Source organism: Cupressus sempervirens, chromosome 4, assembly GCF_028749045.1.
Source record: "Cupressus sempervirens isolate cs-2001-9-10 chromosome 4, ASM2874904v1, whole genome shotgun sequence".
NCBI classification, from domain to species: domain Eukaryota; kingdom Viridiplantae; phylum Streptophyta; class Pinopsida; order Cupressales; family Cupressaceae; genus Cupressus; species Cupressus sempervirens.
The window spans coordinates 521597863-521625816 of NC_143121.1; the positions used below are offsets into that span (position 1 = coordinate 521597863).

Here is a 27954-nt window from a genome sequence, read left to right on the forward strand (position 1 = left end):
CCATTTTTGTTAGGATTTCTCATATGTCTGAAGTTGATACTATGGGGTTCAGCAACTGATTACTGATACCTATTATGCTAGTAGTGGTTTAGTTTTGCTTATGCTATTCTAATTTTGAAAATATCAGAAAGCATGGAAACTGCATCCATTTAACAGGTTTACAAAGAAAATTTCACTCTAAATGCCAGAAAAACTAACATCTAACTTGGGCATTCAGAGAGTACCTTTGTGGAAACATGTTATCTTGGTTTTGACAAGAAGACCAAGATTCTCCCTGAAATTTTACAGCCACTAAATCTTCCTTTGGCTTCCACAAATTTAAAAGGATCCAGTAAAATTATAGTGGTTTGCTCATTAGATGACAAAAAAAGTTTGCATACAACCAACAATGAAAGACAAAGAAACCGTTTGAGGGGTTTGATGTTAAAGCTAAATTATGAATATTCACATCAGGTTTATGTCTACATCAATAATGCTGTCTGTTACCTAATGCCAAAGCCATCTTGACTTGCAACATTGCATTTTAATTTTACATATAGAATGGCCTTAAACATAAATAATTTTCCAAAGAATCATTCTCTTCATATACAAAATTTGTAAGCAAGTGAAAAGGCAACTCACAGTTAGAAGGATCATCATTCCCAGCAGGTTCATTATGGAATGCATACCACTGCATCCTCCCACCTCCCACATCCGAAGAAACAAAGTACTGCTTGTAACCCAAAAATACTCGATACCTTGAAGAATACAAAAACTAATGAGAGACTACTTTTCGCATGAAACATTTCCGAAGGAACAAGTTATTTCTATTTGAAATTTCAAAGTTATTCTATTTTAATATCGAAGCATAAACAGGAAATAAGTCCTACTAAACACTCTCAAGTGTCATATAGTTCTGTGAAAAAAATTAATTGATTGGTAAATTCAGTTTAAAATCATTAAGTTGAAAAAGAACATACCCCACATTTTCAATATCAGGAGGTACAAACTCTGCAATTCCAGTATAGCATGTATAATCTGAGTATGTTGCTTGTTTCAGCCCAAATAGCTTTCTGCGTACCTGGATCAAATGATTATGGAGGGGATTGTTAGTATTGCAAAACACTTGAGGTTTGTAAAGTTCATTTCCTGCATTCTACATGTTTATAAATTTACAAAAAAATTCCAATCATTACCTTTGACCATATTCCATCTGCACCAACCAAAAGATCACCCTCATATTGTCGACCATCCCCAAGTACTACTGCCACCTGTTCCATATTACATCAAAGAACATGGTCCAGACATGCTAAGAAGTGTCTGAATTTTCAAGTACAAAGTCATTATAACATTTGATTTGGATTATCTCGTTCACATCTCATAGGTATCTTCAAAATCCCTTTGATGATTTTTCTCAACAAATAGGATATCACGGAAAAAGTCAAAAAATCAATAAGATGTACTGAGACCAAATATTAATATACCTTTTTACCATCATCTTTGAAATCCACAATTTCACTGCTATTTTCAATTATCTCTGTACCAACTGCACGTGCTAAAATTTGTTGTAAAGTCATTCGACTAATAACTCGTGTAACTGGAAGCCCCCTCTCTACAGCTGGTGTATATGTATCGAACTTGATGTACCTGAAAGCTATGGAAAAGTAAGCTTGCTAGCAAAGAAACTCCTTTAAGTTAGGGTTACAAGAAAGTTATTTGAGTTCATTCGTCATGTATATTAACATTTGATTTTGTCAAACTTGGACAAAATGAAACGTATATAGAACGAAATAAAAACCTCTATTCTATTATGAGTGATACCCTTGACTAAAATAAAAATCTTATTTGCGACATATACAGAATTGGCATCATCTTTTTATACATGATGTAAAACAAAAGAAAGAATACTATAAATAAAAATGATTAAGCAAGTAGATCCAAGCTGATACAGCATTGAAATCTGTCGAGCAAACTATTTGTTGACTCTTTTAAATAATTGCAACGCGTATGCATGCACCTTATATTTAAATCAGAGTTCTTCAAGAACATGCATGCCAAAACAAAATCTTAACTGATTAAATTCCAAATAAAAGAGAAGAGAATGGCAAGGTAAGAACAAATACGATTCAGTAAAGCTATAGTACCATATCTGGCACACAAAGTTCTAGCAAACAAAATGCTTCTACAACCTTGAAGTTTTCCCCACAAAAGAGTTGACAAAATAAATGATATATTTCTAGTGTCACTATACTTCTCTCTCCTAAAAATGCATGACATGCATTTATTTATTTACTAAAACTCAATTAACTACCTTAATTTTTCAGTCGTGACAAAAAATAGATATTAGGTCGTTTGCATATGATAACTTGATTGATATTCTTCTCACCTCTTTAATATAAATAGTCACCTTTCTGAACAAGAACTGCTCTATTTCTCCTAGGCTATAGAGTGTATGCCTAAAATGTAAGCACACTTCTATGAGTCATTATATCCAAGATTGCTCAAAAATGAGGTCTCGAATGGCGGCTCATAGCTCTCTATTCATGGAGTGCAAGGGTTTGTAATGGAGGCCCTCAATTTTGACCTAGTTTGTGCCCATGCAAGTACACCATGAAACAAGAGATTCAAGGATAAAAACATGAATGCAAATGAGAATGCAAACTAATCTATATGATAACAATGCAAAACAATGCAAGAAAGGAAATGTAATAACAATGTAATACTAATCTATGAAAAGAAATAACAATGCAATATTAATCTATGAAAATACATGAGTCTAAGATAATTTGAAAATGCAAGGATGAAACCTCATGATAGAAGCCATGGATGCAAGAGAGAATAAGACAAGAAGATAGAAGTTCTCCACAAAAAGCTTTAATGCTCAAACTCCTCCAGAAATCACTCTCCAAAGCATAACAATAGCATAATCGTGGATGTATAATCGTGGATGTATAATCATGGATCAATCATGGATGTATAATCTTGGATGTCCAAAATCAGGAGAGGGCTCTCCCTTATAAAGGAAAATATGGAGGTGAGAGGCTTCTCACAACCAATATGGGATAATAAAGTTTGATCCATGTGTGACAAAATTCCACCAATGAGAAAAGAGGAGAAGAATTAAATGAGGGAAGGAAAAAGGACTTTATTTCATTTTTATTTATTTCATTTCCTTTTTCATGTGGGATTTATTTAATTAAAAGGGAGCAGGTTCTTTTAATTAAATAGGAAATATTTAATTAAATTAAAAGAGAGGTTTTTCTCTTAATTAATTAAATGTGGATGAATTTAATTAAAAGAGAGGTTTTCTTTTAATTAAATGGGGACTTATTTTATTTAATTAAAAGGGAGATTTTCTTTTAATTAAATAAGACTTAGGATAAAATGATCAACCTTAGAAAAATAAATAATCGAACTTGATCAAGGAAATTGATTTAAATGGATTTAATAAAATATTGCAAACTATTGATTCACGAAATTGATAAATTGAATAATGAGGGCCCATAGTCTAGGCGACCATTTTAGGGTGCATACATAGAGCAGTTCACTTTGTCCATTTTTTCATTGCTGAAGCTAGTGGCCAGGCCCAATCTTCACTTGAATAAATTGTCAAATCCTTCTCTAGCCTATAGATACATCTTTTCCTTCATGTTGTCACATAGCAGGATGATGGTACAGACTGGACGAATAGAATGATATCATTCTGGGCATCAAACTTTGGTCTTTGTACCATCTCAAGATTTTCATACTTGCTTCTGAATATTGATAGCAACTCTTTTTTATCCTTAAATATGCCCTAATTAGTTCTTCTGTATTCATAGTTTAAATCATTAACTATACAATTGGGTCATATGCAATGCCACAACCTAATTAGAAAAATAACCTCAACAAAGAGCTCGATGATAAACTCCAATTTCAATTCAATTTATAGGAATTACAAACACACATTTGATAATAACTTCAAATTTGAACAATTGTTTCTGCAACAAAGTGTAGCTTGAACTATTTTCTTTGAATTATATGTGCCCGAAACACTTATTTATAGGTTATAAATACCAAATCTTTTGAATTTCAAAATCATTTTTGGACCCCATAAGGTAATCTTTAAAGAAAAACCTCAAAGACGACTGAAAATCATGGAAGAAAGAAACTTTACAAAAAAAATTAAGTAGAAAATGATCGGATGTGAATATTAAGAGGCTTGGAAGCTGTTGAGAAGGGTTCTAAGTGGACTATGGATGCTCTCCTTTCACAGAATTATAAGACAGCTTATTTTTTTGTATTTTGGCTTCCAGTTTTGTGTTTTTAACTTCCTGCTATGTGGACTTTTCAAGTGGGTTCAAGTGTTTATTATTTCCTTCTTCAGAGGGCTTTATTGGCTTTTTCTTCTTTATGCACCCTTCATGGTTTTCCTTCTCTTCTACTTCTATGTTTCCTATGTGGCAGATTTGACTTACCTTTTATTTCCTTTACGCTTAAATAAAATGAAGTGGGCCCCACCCCAAAGCTTACAAATCAAAAAATAATAATAAATTTGAAAACTAGACACTACTGAAAAGTGCAAGAATATGCATCTTAGGAACGTATGTCTTTCCACACTACTAGAACTCCCAACATTGACCCTCTAATGGTGCCAAAATCTGCATGAAAACATGCCACGAGACTGAGATAGAGCAACATTCTATTGGAAAAGATCTAGGACAAATTGCTTAAGAAAATAGCAATTTAACTTGCTTATATATATCACATAGTTAAAGGACTCTGCCAATCCAAGCTAGAGTCCACATTTTTTAGGCAAATGGCCTCTGGGATCGGACTGGGCAGAGTCCTAGCAGAGTCAACATGGACTTGCTGAGTCCAAGGACTCTCCTGACTCGCACAGTCCCGAGCTCTGGACTCTCTCTGGCAGCATGACTCATAAAGTGCAACAAAAAATAATAAAATAAAGGGTTAAGTGAATTGTTTGTGCTTTGTATAACATCTGTTTTACCTAAAAAGGTCATTCCATCCATTGCTAATGCTTGTGATAAAAAGAAAAGAGTTGGATAAGAGTACTGGGGTTTTGTGAGAGAAATTAGCAAACAGGTTGGCTCTCCCATTTCGATTGCTAATTGTTTGTGCAACTTTGTAGCTTGCACTTAAGTATTGAGAGGAGCTAAAGGAAGCATTGGAGGAGGTTTCTACAAACTTACTTGCATTTCCATTGTTTGTGCAAAAATTGAATGATCTTGTCTTTGTAGTTTGTTCACTACAACCTTCACCTTCTTCATAGATAGATCCAGGGCATATATCACCGATTGTATTAGAGGTTGTTGATCCACATACAGAGTGGAACACAAAGATTGTTGATCTTGTGTTGATCTTGTCTTCAATGATAAAGATGTGGAGTGGGTTGATTAGGTGGATTGCGAGGTAGAGGCAGTGGCGATGGCAGTTGAGGAGGCTACAGCACAAGGAGACCGAGTGCAGGACCCTAAGGCTAGGAGTGACGGATCCAAGTCTGATGATGAAGATCATGTGGGTATGGATGAGGATGAGGATGCCCCTGAGGGGATGAGGCTGCCCCTGAGGTTCAGCCTCAAACACATGGATAGGATGGCTCTAGAGTCTTCCATCACTTACCTTAGGCGTATTCATTGGAGGGCAGAGGCTACTATGAGCCTTAGTCTTCTACACTCTAGCTGATATTTTGATATATGTTTTGAACTTTTGATCCCATGGATTTCATAAATTGTAGACATTTGACAGTGACACTATGTTTAACTTTATATTATGTTATTCAGTTTTTTTCCTTTAGAAATTCGCTTTTATACTTATATGATCTATGCAAATTTGTGAGTGTTAAGTAGCTTCTATTTATCTCAGTTATTGTGTATTTGATGTTAATTGACTAAATGATGCATGAAAAGTCTTTAAATCCTTCAAAATCTTTGAAATTCAATTTTCCGAGTCCTTGTCGAGTTCGGTCACTGAGTTCAAGTTCAAGCCCAGTTTTGACTTCCTGAGTCAACGACGAGTCCGAGTCTCGTAACATTGATATATATATATATGGGAGAGCATGAGTTTTAGCTTGAAAACTGATTTCTCCTTTGAAAAATCATCATGCACAAATTACAAGCAACTTTATACTGTTATGGCTGATTTACTGCAAGGATGTGATTTTGAGTGTTAAATATCACTTGGATTTGATGCCTTGCCAACTTGCCCTTCCATTGTCGCACCTATAATTTTCTTTTGTCAAAATCGTCTTATTCTCCACCGTTCAGAGTAGTTGTAAATGTCAATGATCAAAACTACTTAGAGGATGGGCCGAGGAATGAGAGTTATTTAGATCTATCCTATATTTATGCTCTAAAAGACCTAGGGGGTAGCCATATCAATGCACACTAAATTCTATGAGAAATGCAATAGGTTTGTCGCAGTGTAAAGAAGATAAATGTTCATGCATAAAGAAAGAACTTATAAAACATTATGCATTTGTGTACACCTCTTGAACCCCTAAATGCTCAAAAATAAAATTATAGAATTAATTATTCATCAAATTATTCTCCTCATTAGATGCGAGAACTCTAGGAGGTTTTCCTACAGACAGATTGGTGTCTGTTCAAGGAAAGACCAGTCACCAAGTATTGCCACAACAAAATATCTAGTTATTCTAAACTTATACCACGACCTTACAATAATTATTGCCTTAGAATAGCTTGAACCTGTAAATATAATTTGAGTACAGAAATTTATTTTATAATCCCTTATCATTACTAAAAAGTCTACTTGCTTTCTAGAAATATATCTCAATCTCCTTGAAAGTTTGCTCGCCAAAACAACAAATCCTATAGTGAATGCATAAGCCAAAAAAAATTGCCTTCCTTGATAGTGTACTTCTCTTCAAGAACAAACACTACAAAAAAGGAGAAACCCGCAATCAAACCATCACTCATATAAAGAAACCCAAAAATCTTGCCAAGACAAAATGGACAAACAACATTGTAACAATAGTATTTCTTCAAATAAAAGTGGTATACAACATAGATTTATTTTTAGCTCAGTCTCTAACCATTTTTTACAAATGGAAACTTTCATTCCTTATATGGAAAAGATTACAAAGATAATTTTCATAGATGGGTGATACTATCACAAAATTAAATGCCAAGAAAACAAGCTCTAAAGATGTATTGTAATATTATGTGTTATTGCAGAAATGAGGATTTTGGTTTTGATGTTAGAATGGGTTCATGGCAGATTTAGGGTCTATGAAATGTTGGGTCAAATGCATTTCTTGGATGTGTATGGGATTTGTTGAAGTGTTGTGAATTACACCCTAGGACAAAACTAGTGCAAGAACATCCTTGGCTAATTGGCAATCTTGCATCACCCAAAAAAAATTCCTTTTTGTTCTTGATCTTGTTTGTCCATTTCAGTGTTCTAGGTGGCAATCATTTTACTTGGTTCCTTATCTTATGCGAATCTTATGGTGTGTTCAAACATCATGGAGATCCTATGTCTAGCTTCACAATTCGATCTAATGTTTCCTAATAAAATTATCTCATGATTGATCCGGTCCTATATTGTTCTTCCTGTTCTAATAGCTAGGTTGACATGAGTCAGCTTGCAATGGTGTTTCACGATTAGCAAAGCTAATTGGCACATTTGATGCATTGTTAATGTTCTTATATATGTGGTCAACCTCCTAGCATGTTCGGACAACATATTATATCTATTTGGGGGTTTTCTTATGGATTTGGGTTTGACCTATATGTTGTAATATTTTTTTTTGTATCCATGTGATTTGCAATACGATAAGTGATTTGTAGCAGGCAATCTTGTATATAAGTAGGGTAGTGATTGTTGTTAGAGGTAGGAGTTGATAGCCAAGAGATCCAGATAGTGATGATCTAGGATAAAGCTTAGTAATTAGGCATGTTTGTTTTAAGTATGCAAACTACATGTTGCAAGCCAATTGAATGTAATCGTTCTTGGAAATTATGAGAAAACTAGTTGTTTCCCACTTGTTGGTGTGAGCCTTTGAATTTTCCGTTCTGTTGTTTCTAGCTACAAGGTTATTCATCTCCCTTGGGGATTCTCTTGACTTAACTGTGTCAAATGACATCAAAGCACAAATTGCAATCTTATGATTGCAAATCCAAGTTCTTGAGCTTGTGAAGCGGCAAATTTGTTGTTTGTAAGGTGCAAAAACTGAGGCTCTAACCTACATCAACAAAGGACTTGCCCAAGGTCGTCAGAAAGAGGAATTGTTGATGATTTTGCATGACAAAGAGAGTATTGACTATAGGATCAATCAAATCTTGTTCCTGACATTGTAAACCCTAAAGATCTTAATTGTGGGGTGGCATAGTGTAGATTTGACATACAATTTCAGAGGGTTGCATAAAGGAAGCATAGGAAGTCATGTGGAATCAATCGGTGGCCTAGTTGGTGGTTGTAAAAGGCTAAACAAACAATTGGTTGTGGTGATGTGAGTTTTGTTCCACTACAACATGCAGGATAAAATACTTGACATTTTGAGGAGAGACATCAAACTTTATCATCTTAAGAAGTGTATACTTGCTTTCTAAGACCTTTTAGCCCTCCATATCAGTGATTTCTTGGAACATGGATACATTTATACTCGATCTGTTTCTTTTTCCAAGCTTTTGCCTATTTTCAATTGTTCATTCTCCATCCCCATGATCCTAGAGAGTATCCTGATGTAGGAGGTCTCCTGGGTTGAGGTCGAGGTTGACCTCAACCCAAGGCATTTTGCCTCGAGCTCTTGGGCTCATTTTCGGGTTTTCAATTTTGATACTAAAATCGCTATAAAAGGAGGCTTGCTCACTTCATTTAATCATCCATTCTATACACAAGCTATCCATTATTATCCACACAATCCATTTGTTGAGAAAGCATACATTCAAGTCATCATTTGCAAGAAAACTCTCAAGCTGCATTCAAGGAGTTCAATTTTAGCAAACAAATATTCATTGAAGGCCCTCTTTGCATCATTCATGCATTTCCTTCTCAAGATCTAGCTTCCTTCTCCATTGGAGATAGTGGATTTGGCCATCAAGGAAGGAGATCCACATTCATCAATTATGCACAAGCATCTAAGCATTCAACCCTTCAAGCATTCAAGGGCATAATTGCATCCATGGTTCTATGTTTTGGCAGTTGTAGATCTATTGCATTTGTGGAGACATCATACATCTCATTTTACATCTTTCATCTACATACAAGCATTCATATATCCACGTGAATAGCAGATCTGAAGTTAATGATTTAATATCAATTGAAGTTAAGGGATTTCAATCATCTGCTTATCACACAAGCCACTCTTACCATCAACAAGAGGCTAGTGGCCCGGATTTGTTCAAGTCAAGCAAGTGAACATCCACAATAAATTTCATCAAACTAAACTACTTGAACATGAAATGGAAACTACTCCAAGTGAAAGATTGAGGAAACCATGCAACACCTCAAAGCAATATTAAGTAATCCACCATGAAAACTCAACAATGAAATATTCATTACTTCAAAATCATCATATCTACAATTTGATCAAGTTTCTCCCTTAGCTAGCCTAATCAGCTCCTATTCTAATATCTATCTAGCTTTGAACTCCACCACTACCAACCTTAAAAATGAGAAGGCCTTGGCCTCTTATAGATGTCTAATTACAATGAATGGCCAAGATCGATTGGAGATCAAGGGTCGAGATTCATCCCCACAAACCCTATTAAGCTTGCCAAATTTACAACCTATTACAAGAGGGCACCACATCATGAGCCAATAAGAAAATTACAAAGCCCTTTCCAACCAATGGGAAGACTGGACGCTTGGCATGATGTGAGTGCTTGTGCTTAAAAATTAAATTTTCTGATCGAAGCAAACAACTAAGTGCCACCTCATCACCCTTATCTTGTAGATCTATTTAAGAACATGTGCTCTAAATCTTGACTTGTGGAATGAGTTTGTTCGGAGTCCGGACTATAAATATATCTTGCTCAATTGTTTTAACTATTGATAAAGGAAAGATCTCTCAATACCAAACTTTTCTAGCTTTGATTAAGTCTTTCCAAAACTATTCATCTCCTTGATGATGATCGAGACAGTTCATGATTGCTTCTATCTTCTCAAATTTACTCATGGCCTAAATTGAATTGGTATCCTTGAATCCTTCAACTCTCATTTTCGAACATGAAATTTGATCTTTTTTGTATTCTCCTTAATGTAGTTTGAAGACAATTTGATATAAATCTCCTTCTCCTTTGGAGCCTTGAGGTTAAATTTGATCTTTCCTGAATCCTCTTGTCCTCCCTCATACTTTCCAAGCCTCTTAAAAATTGACCTTGCAAAAACAAACAAGAAAAAAGCTTTGCAAAATTGGTAAGTATGAAGAAATATGAGAGTTTTCATGTTAATCAACATCAAAATGAAATGGATTTTCCTTAAACACAAGATCAAAACTCAATTGCCTCTGCAGTTTTGGAATGAAATTATTCTAAAATCTGGGAAATTTTTTTACCCATAATATGCCCAAGTTTTGTTTTTCTGCCACCTTTGTCTCTAACATTTCCTTGGAGAATTACTACCAACTATGGAGATCTTACAAATCTAAAATGTTAAAAAAATGGCTCCCATTTCTGATGAAAAAACGTTGTTTATCCCTGATAAAAGTCGCTGTCAATTCTGATTAAAAACACTGTCAACTCTGAGATGTTCTCTGGCCTTGCAGAGAAGAGATGGAAGGCTTGAAGTGGTGTTCAAATTAAAGTATTGAGTCTTTATTTATAGGTGATCTGGGGAGGCACAAGATACATCTTTCTAAAGGGCCGACCTGACCATTTGAGCATTAAAATATAAATATGGCCAACTTTGCCATTTTATTTTCTGAATTTCATAAGTGTTTAAATCATAGTTCCAAGCGATTCATTCAAGCCAAATGATTGTTTGTGAATCGGTGAATCAAATCAGCAATAAAGGGTTTATGAAATAAGTTACTCACTAAATTTCAAGGGTTTCTTTAATTTGCCGATTCATGGCCGATTCGATTCCGATTCACGATTCGATTCGGCCTTGCCGATTCCGATTATTGTTGCTTTGGTTTAAATCTATGTCGGAAATCATAAGGTTTTGGGCACAAAATGCCTAGGAGAAGGCGGATTCTGCCTCTCTTGGGCAACATTTTTTTCATTGAATTTATGACTTGCCCTTCCACAAATTTTCCCAACTCCATGCTGGTGCCTTCCTCATTTGATTTTGGCATACAAAACTGCAGTTTACAAAGAATTTAGTGTAATTTGGGGAGAATAAATGCAAACATTTGGGAAATTAATACTTGAGTAGGGTCGGAATCCAACCCTACTTGGGCAATTGTTTTAAAACCCAGCCAATCCCTCCTAAATCTCTTGTCTTATAGGTCATTCTCATCCAATTTTACCAAGTGTTTAAACAGATCTCATGAAATTACAATGTTTTGGGCAAACTAAAGGAATTGGAAATATAGAATTTTGGGGCATTAACGCCCAAATCAGGTTGGATTTCGACCTTAACTAGGCAATTCACCCTTACATCAGAAAAATCAAGTCCCCAAAATCTCCAAATCTTTGTTTGTTTTGTTCAAGCCATACCCTTGTAAAATTCATTAAGTTTTAGCAATTTGCATCATGGTACGAAAGATTGGTGACAAAATATGAGGTTGGAATTTCCCACATTTTGGGCATTAATGCCCAAATCAGGTTTTGGGCATTCCCAGTCATCAGCAAAAAGTTTCTTTTCCAAGTGTCAAACCCGCCAAATTTTCATTCTTTCAAATCATTTTTCATCAAATTGTTAAATACCAAACAGATTTCATGTGCACAAAGTTTTGAGTTAAAATGGTAGTGTGGAAATCATCAATGTTAGGGCAAAATGGCCCAAAGAAGGTCAGATTCCAAATCTTCTTGGACATTCTCAATGAAACTCAAAAAATTTCAATGTCCACAAATTGTTGAAATTGCCCCCTTTTCACACTTCACTTAAAACTTCAAATTGCCATCATGCCATATTCAAAGACCACATTGGGAGTGAGCAGAAATACAGAAATTTTGAGAAATGATGCCCAAAGAGGGTTGGATTTCAACTCATCTTGGGCATTTTGTTTGCAAGTTAGCTTTGCAACTCAATACTTAGTCATTTTCATCTCAAGAGGCGGGAGGATTTATACAAATATAGCATTTAAGTTATTGTAATTTAGACTTTAAGTTATATTTGTATAGATATTGTCAAGATGTTTGAGAAAGGTTTCAGCTTCATAGGTGTTAAATGCATATTCTAGATTTTTGGATTTTTTAAAACAAAAAACGGACTCAACCAAATTTCAGAATTTTGCATGCCTTCAACACTCTAACCTGCAATAATATATCCTAGCTTTCTAAGGTCAAATTGAAGCTAGAACAAGGATTGTCTAGACTCTAAAAGTTTTAACTCATCCCATCATAAATCACTTAGTTCCAATTCTACATTGTTGGCAGACTTAGCTCAACACTTGCTCACACCACATACAGGGATCACTTCCTAGCAAGACAAAATTGCTCAAACTCACTCTCGGACTTGGAGACTTGAAATTGTTATCAATTAAAACCGTCTAAGACCACTACTCCTACTCCTGCTAAAGCAAAAAGAGGGGATCTCCATTTGCAATTGGATGATGGTGTGAAAACTTCACAACAGGTTGTAGGTAGATTACAGCAATGTTGATAGATTGTTGCTTGTGGTTAGGGAAATAAACATTCGTGGTCAGATCACCAAAGATGAGGAGGATTCACCTAAAACTTGCAAATATACCAACTAGAAGAATGAACCCAAGAAGGTTGGAGCAAATGATGGAGGAATTTAAGAATGAGATCGGGGCAAAAATTCATAATGCCTTGACTAGGATTAGAAGAAACCCTGAGACAAAAGATAAATATGACGAGGCTGTTAAAGATCTTGACTTTGTTGAAGTTGAGATCCTTGTAGAAGAAGAAAGGATATTGAGAGTTGTGACACAAAAGGGTAAGAGTCATAAGATGGATGTTTCTAACTTTTTTGGTCCTTTACATCTTGAGGATTTGATAGATTGGATTAATGAGCTAGAAGATTACTTTGAGCTTGAAAATGCTAAGGATCCACAAAGGGTTAGGTTAGCACAAACTAGGTTGAAGGGTCATGTTGCCTTATGGCAGAAAGAGTTATAGAAAGACAGAAAAGATAATGGTGAACCCAAGGTCACTAGGTGTTGAGTTACGATTTCTGGACTTGAGACCAAAGTTCATACTAGAGAAATATGAATTGGAATTGTTAAAGAAGCTGCAAAATCTGAAGCAAAAGGTTTTAAGTGTAAAAGAGTGCACTAAAGAGTTCTATAAGATCACAATTAGATCAAGACATCGAGATTCATGTATAGAGAAGGTGGCTAGGTATATTAATGGTTTAAGAATGGTTTAAGACTTAACATTCAAGATGAGTTAAGTACAAGGATCAGTGTAATTGAAGATGCTTATCAGTATACCCTAAAGACAGAAGACAAGTTGAAAAGAAAACAAAGCAGCCCTTGGGGAAGGGATAAGAAAGTTGCAGATAGAAACAAAGAGAAGTTAGTAATTGAAGAAGAACCAGACCAAAGGATTCATGGAAGAGGTTGTAGCAACAGAGAGTTCAAAGTTGCTTATTTCAAATGTGGGAATTTTGGTGAGCTTCCCAATGTTTAGAAGGTTCTAGCCAAGGCAAAGGGAAACGAAACCTAGTGGTACATGAGGAACAAGTTGATGATGAACCTATTAAAGGTATGGTTGCACTTGAGATGGGAGAGTAGTCTCGTATATTTTGAAGAGTTGTGTTGAGCGAGAAGGAATTTGAGCTTGTTCAGAGAAGGCAATTGTTCTGAACTATTTGCAAGTTAGGAGGCAAATGTTGCAAGTTAATAATGGATAGTGGTAGTATTAATAACCTTGTATCAAAAGAGATGGTATAGAAGTTGGGATTCAAGAAGCTTAAACATCCTTGTTCTTATGAGATAAGTTGGTTTCCAAAAGATTATATGACAGATGTAAAAGAACAATGTTGGGTTAAGTTCAACATTGGACCTTAGAAGGATGAAGTGTTATGGGATGTGGTTAACATGAGTTTTTGTCATGTTTTGTTGGGCAAACCTTGGCAATATAATGTTGGAGCTATTCATGATTGGCAAGGGAATGTAGTATCTATTGTGAATGATAGAAGGAAGTTCACATTGATTCCTTTGAAGGAGGAACAAAAAAAGACATGCTAAGAACTTGAGTGTTATGAGGACTTACACCTTGTAAGATCAAAGTAATAGGGATTAGAGGATGGAAAGTGATATGTAGTAGGTAGGTGAGAATGCATCTGAGGTTGTGAAGTTGCAGAGAGTGGCATCATAACCAGTATAGTTGTTGGAGGCTGATAAAAACAAGCTTAGGTGGCGACAACAAAATATAAGAGTGGTATTTGATGAGTAGAAGAATCTTGTGATGAGGTTAGAGACAAGGAAGTTAAGTGGTGGCAAAGGTGAAGTCAAGAAGCAACAAGAGAGATAGACATTTCTTGTTAATTGTAGAAGCATCAAAGGCAAAAGCAATTAGTATAAGTCGAATGAACAAAACAGCGATAGTAAAAGCAATTGCAAAGTAGTACCTAGTGATGGGTGGTATACTACTGGGTTTGTGAATTCGGATAGTCAGTGTAGCCATGGGCAAGAGTAGTCATTTGCAGAGAGTGTTACTTGCAGACAAATAAGATATGTGGGTTAAGAATAAGCATGAGATTTATGCCTTGAATCATGTCAGATGTTCATAATTTCCTCTTATGGAACATCTTTTATTCAGCTAGGTTGTTTGATGCAAGAGCATCCTTGGGTAGTTGGATCTTGCATCACCCTAAAATATTTTCTTTTTGTTCCTATTCTTGTTTGTCAATTTCAAAGTGATTTTCCTAGTTGATTCATTATCCTATGTGACCCTTTTGGTGTGTTCTAGACATCATTGAGATCCTAAGTCTAGTGTTGCAACTCGATCTGATGTTCCCAATGAAGTTATGATTGGTCCGTTCCTATATTGTTCTCTGCGTTCTAATGGCCAGATTGACATGAATCATCTTGTGATGGTGTTTCATGATCAAAAAAGCCAATTGGTGCAATGTTCAATGTTCTTATACATGTGACCAACCTCTTTGTGTATTCTCACAAAATGTTGTATCCATTTGGGGGTGTTCTTAAGGATTTGGATCATGACCTATATGTTCTAATACATTTTCTTTATCTTGGGGATTTGGGATGAATAAGATGAGTTGTGGCAAGCAATGGAGATAGTAGGTAGGATGGTTGATAGCCAAGAGATATAGATAGTGATGATCTAGAATAAGGATTAGTAATGAGGCATGTTTGTTCAGAGTATGTAAACTACATGTTGCAAGCCAATCGAATGTAATCTATTCTTGAAACTAATGAGAATATGAGTTGTTACCTATTTGTTTGTGTTGTCTTTGAGTTTTCTGTTGTGTTGTCTCTAGCTACAAGGTAAGGCATATCCCTTATGTCAAAATTGAACCTTACCATTGGACCCAAGATGGCCGAGAGATGAATTTTGACACAAATATTTGTTGGCAATTTGGCTAGGGTAAGTTGATAGGGATGTCATTTATGGCAACATATCACTCATTTTGAGATGGAAAATATTAAAGGCGAGTTTGGAGTTAGTATACTTAGAAAATTGTCCAAGTATAGTGCTGATAAACAAGGTACAGGAAGATAGTTATGTTTGACGAGCTTCACTGGAAGCATATCTGTAACATCCAGTTTTCCCAGGTCTAATTTAACATTCAACATACTCAAGGTTTACAGTTACTATTTTCAATTCCATAGGAAGGCAATTACATCATTCATGTTCATGTGAATATGATTTACCGTTAAAAACATTTAAACAAAATTTCTTAACTAATTACTTGAAATATCATTAAATGAAATTACTTCTGAAATTGAAAATCAATTACCTCAGAAAAACTGAGACTGATAATCAACAAAGGATGCTTCTGCAACCACCCCGATAAGTCCACAAATACACTATAACAATTTCACAAGTCGACTATCATCTAAAAACTACTATACAAAAATCATTTGATGATTACAACTAAATACCACTATAATTTAAATTAGGGCATCACATATCATTTTACCAATTAGGGCATCAATTACCATCGGTTCATTTAGGGTTTCTGATACTGCTTTACCACTTAGGGCTTCTGCAACCACAGATTCAATTTAGGGCTTTCGCAACCATGGATTCAACTAGGGTTCTCGATACCACGATTCAGTTAGGGCTTCCAATACTACTGTATCAATTAAAATTCTAGTTGTCACTCAATCAGTTAGGGCTTCGGATTTCTTTTACTTCTGATTGTTTATCTGTGACAGTAACTCAAGATTAGAAATATATTTATATTCGATATTTATATAAATGGAAAATAATTTATGAATCTATCCCTTACATAACGATAACAATGAAATAACTCAATTTAATCTTATCTCCTCATAAATAAATGTGATATTACCTATTCCTGATAAACAATTAAATGCATGGCTTATCTCTATCTGACGCATATCCGATATCTTGAGAGAGGTGAAACATTGTCAGGGGCTTAACCACCCAACCTCGGACCAAATGTTATCCCCACACGATCTCAGGGAACATCTTACCTTTCACTGGGCTTCAAGATATAAACACGCCATACGACTTGACAGTAGGAGATCATCATAATAGGAATATGCATGAGCTATTAATTAATTCATATTAAATGATAAATATAGAAATGTTATAACTGATACTAGTTCGTATTAATGATGATTCCTCTCTTACACCTCGTCACCCTTTTTCTTGGCTACACTGCCGGGTGAGTTCTAGGTATTAGGAATTCTCAGATTAACCGGTTCTGCCAATTATACATGTATCCAACATTTCACAAGCTATGTTCATACAAAATGAATAACATATACAAAATCGAGTACTTTTCTAGGATATGCCAGCACCATCAGATGTTTTTGAAAAGATTCCAGGACATTTAAATTTCTGTTTCCAGATTGGAAATAATGGAAAACAGGCACTCATATAATATTTTCATAACCTAGTTCCACACAAAAAAAGCCTATCCATATCCAAAGAAGTTAGAAGTCATTAGCACAAATTTTGTTGATTGACAGGTATGGCTCTAATTAGTAAAAGCATTAAGTGTTGAATTTATATTGCTACCTGTCTACTCATGGCCACCATAATTTCAATTTATACCATAACCGATGTCAAATAAAAATAAGAAATACTGTCTTAAAGAAAAAGGTTGTGCCTCTGTAATTTGTAGATATTCATTAAGTAACAAGCTTATTAAAAGAAGATAGAATGACTACCAGTGAATCGTTGAGTGTATAAGGCATCAAAATATACTAGTTTTCTCCATAGGTTCGTGTAATGTCCCCGTTTTGGTTGACATCATTTTGCGTGCCAGATCAGTCTATCATGGACTCTCGTAGATTGGTGGTTGTGATGAGAGAGTCATTCTGGCGTTTATTTGAGGATTGGATAGTTTATTATGCTCTTGGAGATATTATTTATATTTTATCATTATTTCTTATATTGGGCCTACATGTTATAATTCTAAGTTGAGTTGCACTTTTTATATTATAGAGTTATTTTATTATAAAAGTGCATTATAATGGGATTTTATAATGGATGTTTCTAGAAGTTCTTAGTAACTTCTTAGAAAAGGATGCTTCTAGAAGTCCTTAATCAATTCTTAGAAAAGTAAATAAATAGAGGGCTTGGCCTCTCATTTTGAAAAGACAGGAATTGACGATTCTACTACCATTCTCTTTGAGCATTTGTGGCACCATCCAGGTCTGCAAATATTCAGCATAATCCTTGAGAACGATGCCTCTCAAGAGATTGCATAACTGAGGAAGTGAAAGACCTTATGAAGGGTTGCACTTTGGAAGTGGTATTTAGCCATTTCAAGTTGAACTTAATTTGTATACTCAGACTACTTCAGGGTTTGAGTTTTTGGAAGCAGATCCGAAAAAGCAATTCGAAAAAGAAAAGCGAAAAAGCGGATCCAAAAAAAGTAGATCGAAAAAAGCAAGCAAAAAAGGCAGCATTGGAGAAAATTATTACAGCCATCTACAACCAGGTTCCTTTGTTAGCATTGCATTTTAGGTGTTATAAGTTTCAAATGTAGGTATGCATTATACCAACATTATCATTTTTGTAATCCATATAAATGCCAAGAGTCTTGGCCATATTTCATGAGCATTGTATTAGAAATTTCATTGCAATTAAGGAGATAATAGTTGCTGGTGTCATTTGAGCAATTCAATATCATTATTTATCAGCTAATTAGTTTGCATACCAACTGTTTGTAAAAATGCCAATTGGCTGTAGGTGTTCATTTCTCATGTTTAGATCATATATATGCATTGTATATTGCCAAAATTAGCTGCACATTCATGTTAGGTCATTGTTTAGTCAATTCAAAGTCTTCTTGCAAGCATTCTTATTGATGCTAAGTGAAGAAAAGAGCCATAAAAGCAAACTGAAATTTTATATCAGTCATATGACCTTTGTATGCAAAGTGTTTTCTTGAACCTTTATCAGCATTTTGGGATCAGATTTGAGCAGGGTCATAACAGTGGTATCAAAGCGGTTTTCTACCAACCTGATTGGGTTATTTCAGATTGAATTCAATTATTAGTATGGCTTTAACAGGAGACAAGGATTTGGAAGAAAGAATGCACAATGTAAAGAAGAAATTAGATTGTCCATTTCAGCGAACAGAGGACTTTCTAAGAATTTTGGAGGAGTTGGAAACTTATTTAGGCAAGTTTGATCAGTCAAGACCCAATGCTATGCAAACAACTTTATCTCCAACATTTGGTTTGTTGGTTAAGCCCCGATTATTGAGACATCATGATGAGGTAATCAGACTTACAGCTCTCTCTTGCATTAGTGAAATCATGAGGATAATAGCTGGCCTTAATTCTTATGACGATCAAATTATGAGAGAGGTACTTCATGCCATGGTAAAAAGCTTCGAAAAGTTGGACAACACCCGGGACCCTTATTTCACAAAGAGGGCAAGATTACTTGAAGTATTTGCAAGGTGTAGATTTGAAAATATTATGTTGTTAATAGGTTGTATTGGTGACATTCGCAGGATGTTTAATACATTTTGGAATATTATGGACGAGTTTCATCCCAGTAGGGTATTGGCATCAATGCACTCCATCATGTTCACAATCTTGTTTGAGGAGGAGGATGAAATTTCTAAACTTTTGGCAGAAGACTTATGGTATGTTTGGACAAAAGAGAGGAATTTGTCACCTATGGCATGTACGTGGTTAAAGAGCCTGATTAATAGGCCTAAGGATCGTACCTTCCCTATGATAGGCAAAAACTTGTATGAAGAGTTTAACAGACATGTGGATTCAATACAGGGAGACATTAGCACATCTTCGGGTAATGGTTTATCTGCATCATCTTCACAGGCAGAAGGGGTTACAGATGTTGTGCAGGTTGAGCCAGTTGCATTAGAAGGTGATATCACAAGCACAATGGATTGCATGATTGACACAGATAGTGATTCCAATATAGTTGGGCTAGATGAAGTTACAGCAATTGAGGATACTGTCATGTTTGAGGATAGTACAATTGATCAGAAAGTGAGCATTCAGGACTTTGCAGAAAATGAGTATCAGGCACAGTTGGATGCTTCTTCACATGAGATAGAGGCTAGTAGCTCTTTACTTGGTTTAGCAAGCCAGCTAAAGACAAGGGACAAGGATATTGTCGCGGCTTTATCTCATCGTGACAGGATGCATGGATTGATTGAGAATCACATTTGGATGATTCAACTGTAGGAGAGACAAAAAGGAGTCACAACAGGTTCTTCTTGTGACGACTTACAGCAGATCAAGGAAGGCATGGAGGCAATGAAAGTAAGTTACATACACCTACTTTCAGATCGCGATCATCTCCTTAATCTTGCAGGGATCTATTTAGATGCATTGAAGAAGGAGGAGGAGGTTGACCGGCTTTCTCATGAGTTAGAGGATACTCGGAATTCCTTGGTGTGTACTCAGTTGGCTCTCCAGGATTCTAAGAGACATGTGGACGAGCTTTGTCTTGAGGTGAGTTCAATTCAAGAGTTAGCGCGTATAGCAGGGACTCAGTTTTCTTTTACAGTCAAGTCACATGTTGATGATGATATGAGTATGTCTAGCATTCACACTCTGGATTCAGAGATTGTAGACAGGTGCGTGAAGTTAGTTGGTATTGTTCACATTACTCAGGTGAGAAGTTTACTTGAATTGCCAATTGGTTTTTTCGTTCATGGATTAGATGTTGGGATCCTTATCTTAGTACTTGGGATCGTTTTGACCGGAGATATCTATCATTCTTTGGTAGTAGTATCTGGTGCACCATCATGGACTTGATTAGTAGTTTGCCAGGTGTAGTTCTCATCCATGCCAACAGCTTGTTTGATGCTGGAATTAGTTTTTACACACCTATGTTGGGCATTGTTCATGTATCCAGTCGACCATTCTTGTTGGAATGGGTTGATGATCTCTCAGATATGACAGAGTTTACAGAAGAGTCCCAGGATCTGATTATTACAGATGACACCCAGGGGGATGTTGTGGACAGTTTTGAGGACTTAGTCTCCTCAGCAGTTTCTTTTGATACAGAGGTTTTTGATGTTGATGCTTCAATCGCTCCGTTTGATGATACGAGTTCAGCAGTTGGTCTGCAGAATTTGGATGGCAGTATTACAGATGATAGCTATTCTGAGGTTACTCCTTTGGACAGTGTATCAGGGATAGAGTATAGGAGTTCGACCAGTCAACACAATCATGTGTCTAGTCAGCTGAGAGTTGGCGAGCGAGACATTTTTATCGCTTGCAAGCATTTCGATGCTGCTCGTCAGTTGTTAGCAGTTTATGGATGGGGTTCTCCTACCAGTGATGAGCAGGGAGGTAGTTATCTTTCCTTGACAAAGATCCACTCTTTATGGGAGGCTATCCGGATTATAAGACAGAATTATATGCAGTTGGTAGCCGACAGAGATTATCTTATGGAGTGGGGCAGTACAGCATATGATGCATTATTGATCAAGGAAGATGAGGTGAGTGAGCTTACTCAGCAGCTCGAGTTGACTTATGAGTTTCTTGAGAGTACACAATTGGCTTTCGAGGAGTCACAGTTTCATTTAGTTGAGGTGACCATGGAGTTAGAACGACTTCAGTCTTTACCAGATTTTGTACAGTCACAGAGCGTGGTGTCTGGTAATCTGAGGATGTCCATGGTCGAGGTTGATAGAGGCAACGAACATGAGGATATATCTGTCCACGACACTAGTATTGGCATATTTAGTTCGTTTCCACTGGAGGTAGGTTCAGCTGAGTCGGGCGCTGCAGCTGAGCATTGTGGTATGTTTGACTTGGAGGGCACAGAGACTAGTGATGTTGTTGTTGATTTTGGCCCTTGGCTATATCATCCTCTGACTTAGCTGATGATCAGTCATAGTTAGTCGTATCACGTCTGAAGGATGAGTCTTTAACTAGGATTGGTTCTTTTTACCGGCATTATACTGCAGGGTATGTTCATCAATTTGCTTTTGATCCATGTGTTGAGGAGTTGATGGCAGACAGGTTTGGTCTAGGCTCTAGTTTTTGCTATCTAACGTGTAATGACTATTCACCATCAGCAGTGCATGGGTGTTATGGTTATGAGACAATGGCCGGTGACCTGCAGAGTTGTGTTAACTGCAGTAGATGTACAGTGTGTGGATTCTTTGTATTTGGTGCAGTTTCATGTGGGAGTGGTCACCATTGTAGCAGAGTTGGAGTGTGCATTCCACATAACACAATGGGTTGTGTGGATGGTGTTTATTATGTTGACAGTTTGGGTGATCTACTCTACTTGGGGTCAGATTTTTCGAGAGTTTGTGCCTCGTGGGTTCCTAACTGTGGCAGTAGTGGATTTGGAGTTCAGTTGCACAGTGATTCACGATTCATTCATGGATTCCTCTTGGTTATATTTCAGAGGTTGTTGCAGGAGCCTACGTTGACTAACAGCAGCATAGTTCATGACTACATTTGGGATCTAGGTGGAGCGACTGGTTTGTTGTTCAGCCATTGCTTGGGGACAAGCAATTTCAGGAAGGGTGGACTGTAATGTCCCCGTTTTGGTTGACATCATTTTGCGTGCCAAATCAGTCTATCACGGACTCTCGTAGACTGGTGGTTGTGATGAGAGAGTCATTCTAGCGTTTATTTGAGGATTGGATAGTTTATTATGCTCTTGGAGATATTATTTATATTTTATCATTACTTCTTATATTGGGCCTACATGTTATATTCTAAGTTGAGTTGCACTTTTTATTTTATAAAGTTATTTTATTAGAAAAGTGCATTATAATGGGATTTTATAATGGATGTTTCTAGAAGTTCTTAATAACTTCTTAGAAAAGGATGCTTCTAGAAGTCCTTAGTAACTTCTTAGAAAAGTAAATAAATAGAGGGCTTGGCCTCTCATTTTGGAAAGACAGGAATTGATGATTCTACTACCATTCTCTTTGAGCATTTGTGGCACCATCCAGGTCTGCAAATATTCAGCATAATCCTTGAGAATGATACATCTCAAGAGATTGCATAACTCAGGAAATGAAAGACCTTCTGAAGGGTTGCAGTTTGGAAGTGGTATTCAGCCATTTCAAGTTGAACTTAATTTGCATACTCAGACTACTTGAGGGTTTGAGTTTTTGGAAGTAGTCCAAAAAAGCAGCTCCAAAAAAAGCAGATCCGAAAAAGCAGTTTGAAAAAGCAAAGCGAAAAAGCGGATCCGAAAAAAGCAGATCAGAAAAAGCAAAGCAGAAAAGGCAGCATTGGAGAAAATTATTACAGCCATCTACAACTAAGTTCTTTTGTTAGCATTGCATTTTAGGTGTTATAAGTTTCAGCTGTAGGTGTGCATTATACCAACATTATCATTTTTGTAATCCATGTAAATGCCAAGAGTCTTGGCCATATTTCATGAGCATTCTATTAGAAATTTCATTGCAATTAAGGAGATAATAGTTGCTGGTGTCATTTGAGCAATTCAATATCATTATTTATCAGCTAGTTAGTTTGCATACCAACTGTTTGTAAAAATGCCAGTTGGTTGTAGGTGTTCATTTCTCATGTTTAGATCATATATATGCATTGTATATTACCAAAATTAGTTGCACATTCATGTTAGGTCATTGTTTAGTCAATTCAGAGTCTTCTTGCAAGCATTCTTATTGATGCTAAGTGAAGGAAAGAGCCATAAAAGTAAACTGAATTTTTATATCAGTCATATGACCCTAGTATGCAAAGTGTTTTCTTGAACCTTTATCAGCATTTTGGGATCAGATTTGAGCAGGATCATAACAGTTCGGCAATAATACACTTGATCGATTGGTTTCTAGTGACAAGGCATGTTGACTTCTCCAACAAGATAAGGGAACTACAAAATGCCTTGCAATACTTGCTATCGTTTGTATTAAATACATGTGAAGGCAGAGAAAGAGAATGAAGATTCGAGGCAGCCATGACTGAGCTACAGTGTTCTTACAGGTTGCCAGGTCAATATGCAATACGTGACCTAAAACTGAGAACGACGTACGCATGATTAATCTGCCAACTCTGCCATCAGACCCGCAGCAAATGGAAAACGTTATAAGTTGGGAAAGAATACTTTCAGAACAAAGGTGACTGGGGGTAACAGGCACCTTTCGTGACTCGGCCCAAGTTCTGAATAGAAGAAAACCTTGACGTTTTGTATGAATCCGCCTACTAGCTCAGAGATTGCAGCCTGGTAGATTCCAATCGATGGCACAGTATGAACTCGGGTTCCCTCTGAAAATTATGAGAATACCAGGGTTCAATTGCCAAGAGAACCAAAATTTGAAAAAGGAAGAAGAAGAATGGATGCCGACAGCCAAAGAAAATCCATAATATAGAGTAAGCCTAACTCTATGGCTACCTATAGTTACAAGAAGCCATTCAAAAAGACTCAAATCGATTAAATAAAATAAATAAAGAAAGGAGGGAAAAGAAAGAAAGAAAGAAGATGAAAGGTTTTAAAGGTCATTTAATCATTAAAATCTAATATGTACATCATTTAATTGATTATTAAATTATAATGGTGCTAAATGATTTTATATTTGAAAGAACATTTATAAACAATTATTAAAAATACTACAACAAAAGATAATTTAAAACCCTTTATGATACGTTTTATATTTTAACTCAATTATTTTATTTAAATTATTTATTTAACTAACTCATACAATTCCACGGGCGTATCCTGTTTCAAATCACTATGTCCTTTACCTATCTACCAGTGATGGTGATGCCCTACCTAATTCTTTTTTGACAATGCTTCCACCCCTTCGACATGCTCCCTGCAAGGAATTTCTCTATAATTAAATTATAAATTATAAATAATCATATCGGTTAACCTTTCATTTTAATTTCATGAATTCGTGATAAACGATCAACTATCATGTCATCTTCACTTGAAATCATAACGACCAACTAACTTACCATTTCACGAGATTATATCAAATTAAACTATCAACTGACTTCATGCGAACCTCAACGGCTATATTTCAAGTTAGGTCAAAAATTGGCATGTAAAAATATCAAGTTATGTGAACTTAGAGGAAGGTAGTATGGACACCAAAGAGTATATGTTCAAGACCGTAGAATGTTATGTTGAGTTTTGAGTAAGTTATGGGCAAGTTACCAAAAATAGATTTGACAAAGCATAATAGGGTAAACAATAGAGTATTGGCTTTTTTCGTTAAGGAATTACTTTGGCTTGCCAAAATAATTACTTGACAGAGTTGGGACAACATCCTAGATGTTAACCCACACATGGCAGAAGTTAGTTTTAAGTTTTGGGTAAGATGCAAGCATTGCAAGGCCAACAGTTTAAAGATTTTGGTATAAAAGACTTATCTTTTTGTTTACCGAAGTATGGCATTATATTGTAATGATATAATGTTTATATGTGCACTTTGTATGCCTAGTATAGATGCGAATTTGTTGTACAGAGCAGAGCAGAGTAGTAGTATGATTGTTTTGTGAAGAGGAACAAGAAGAACCAATCAAATATTGAAGATATCAGCAGGAGTCAAGTTTTGGTATTACTCTATATAGCTTGTAAAGTTGTATATGCTTTGTATGAGCAATGAGCTCCTATTTTGTATTGTAAGCACAACTCCTAACAGGCTTGAGGCTTCTAACAAGGCCTACTCCTCTAAGGATAGATACGCTATATGGATGTATTAGACTCCAAACAGGGTCAATATCTTTCACAAGATAATTTTGATTAGTGGATCATTTTGTGGGTACCATCTCCATTAGCCAGGGTTTCTCTAGTTAACAAGCAATGGTGTTATGAGTTTCATTGTGTTATGTTTATGTTTACTTTTTAGTTTGATCATCAATGCAAGTTCAAAGATTGTTAATGATATCCATAGTTAGGCAAAAGTTTGTGGAATACTAATTCACCCCCACCCCCTACCTCTCAGCATTCCCTATTTCCAATAATTGGTATCAAATCACAGTTATTCTAGAAAGGCCTAACAACTTGAGTAAGATTACTATGGATTCAATACACATGCAAAAGAATCTTGAAGCATCTATTGAGAAACTTGATATAGTTACTAATGAAAAAAACAAACTGAAGTTCAAGCTTAGGGATGCACAAGATTTCATTTAGAAATTGAAAGAACAAATTGAGAGCTCTACAGTGAAAAAGGAGTTGATCAAATCAAAGATTGTGAATTAGCTTCCAAACTTGAGAAAGAAAATTAAATTCTGAGACATGAACTTGAGATCACCCAATTGAAGATGAGTTTGATATCAGATGAGCATAAAGTGGATATAGATTCAAGGTTTGAGAATGCAGATCCGAAATCACAACTTACTAAGGTGACATTTGAACTTGAGACTACCAAGTTATAGTTTGCAGAAGTTGAGAAGTACAATTGTGTAATAAAAGGAGAACTTACAGAAACCAAGCAACATCTAGAGAAGTTATATTCAAGCACTGAAAGTCTTGATGAGTAGATCATGGTACAAAGGCCTGTAGGAGATATGACTGGAATTGAATACTTTGAAGGAGAATCATTTAAGCGATCAAAGGTTACTGAAGAACAAGAACTTGTGAACCGACAACTTAATCGACGAACAAATCTGAGCAAAGAAGCACCAAATCAACCTAAAGATACAAGGAGACAATTCAATGGAAGATGTTTTGCATGCAATCAGCTTGGACACATGAAGAAGAACTGTGCAAGTAAGTATTCTAAACCCTTTTTTGGTTATTGTTATAATTGCTTTACTCATGGTCAGAGGTAATGAATGTAGGAAACCTAGATTTGGTAATAGTATGCATGAAAGGACTAACAATGTAGAAAGTAAACCTTTGGTAGTAAACAACATCATTACCAATGGAGTTATGTGTTACAAATGCAACTTCGGACATATTGCTAAAGGTCACAGACTACAGACTAATCAATTTGGACCTAGATATGGAAACAAAGTTATGACATGTCAGATTTGCAATAACTTGGGACATACAGCAAGATTTTGTAGATTGAATAATTTTAAATGAAAAGTATGAGATCACAAAATATGAGAACACCTAATCCTAGAAGAAACATGAACAATAGTGCAAGAAGGAATGAGAATGAAGGGAAAGCAAGTAGAAAGCATTGAAAGGACCATAGATTAAAATCTCTTCAAGAAGTTGCAGATATCTCTACTTCTCATGAGAACTTCTGCATAATGAGAAAACTAAAGGCTTTCTGGCAAGAAATTCAAGCCAAGAAGACCTTAAATTTCTGATAAGTTGGCCACTTCTCTATGATAAATCACAAACTTTTCACGATAACTTAACTACTCTTGGCCGCACCAACAAAATTGGGGCACCTAGTGACTTGCCCATTCATTGTTTATTTTGCAATTTTGAGTGTTTGGAGGAGAGGAGAAGGGTTTTGGCGGAGAGAAATTGCTTTTGGAAGCCTTGTAAATCGATCATAAGTGGATTCAAAGCAGAATCAAAGAGATTTTTTAGTTTCATATTTTACTTAACAATTTTCTATTTCTAGTTTGCTTTAGAGTTCAGCGTCTCTAAATATGATTGCCAACCATCAACATTCCACGTGAGGATTCAATTTTGTTACATGATGCATTTATATATATCTAGATCAGCTTGTTTGGTTTGTTTACTCATTTACTGACTCATTAGATGCATATACTTATTGAATTTTGAAAAAAAAAAATTCTAATTAAATTTAAGTCATTTTAAAATACCTAATATTTTCTCGAGAAGTTGCCGATTTATCTATGATATTTGTCCAGAACTTTGTTTTTTGCCTTGCTGATAAGTGGCAAAGAACAAGATTTTAAACTATGGACAAAACATTTGTTAGAGAAGGAACACCAGCAAATACTAAAGTATGGATTGAAAAGGAAAAAGGTACCTCTAAGAATAAGATGGGAACCGTACCAAGTACTAAACTCCCTACATCAACTTAAACGATCAACTTTATAGAAGAACAAGGGATATTGCACCTGAGATCTGACAAATCCCTGAATTATGGAATTAAGCTTTGTGATGTTAACTATAGTTTGGCCTGATATTATGAAGTCTAAGTCTAAGAGTGTGCGAAAAGTTATGCACATATAAAAGACTACGAAAGAATTGAAGCATACTAGTTTGAGGAACATCCTTTTAATTGTATTTGTTTGCACATTTAATGAAGATCTAATTTTGCAAGGATTTAAGGGTTAAAATTGAGTTATTTGGTCACCATTTGATCGATTAAGGAGAGCAAAGACTTGGCCAAGAGATTCAAATGAGACTT

The 27954-nt window shown here is 35.8% G+C and overlaps 1 protein-coding gene across 1 annotated transcript in view; it reads right to left on the reverse strand.

The window, feature by feature from the left end:
- The window catches only part of LOC149562225 (zeaxanthin epoxidase, chloroplastic-like), a 116507-nt gene that overhangs the window by 70282 nt on the left and 18271 nt on the right, over nucleotides 1-27954 (reverse strand). The window contains exons 2-5 of the mRNA XM_089825765.1: nucleotides 1464-1626; nucleotides 1176-1250; nucleotides 960-1060; nucleotides 622-737 (exon numbers count right to left, since the gene is read on the reverse strand). Coding sequence (XP_089681891.1) covers nucleotides 622-737; nucleotides 960-1060; nucleotides 1176-1250; nucleotides 1464-1626 — 455 coding nt within the window. The remainder of the gene's footprint in view (nucleotides 1-621; nucleotides 738-959; nucleotides 1061-1175; nucleotides 1251-1463; nucleotides 1627-27954) is intronic.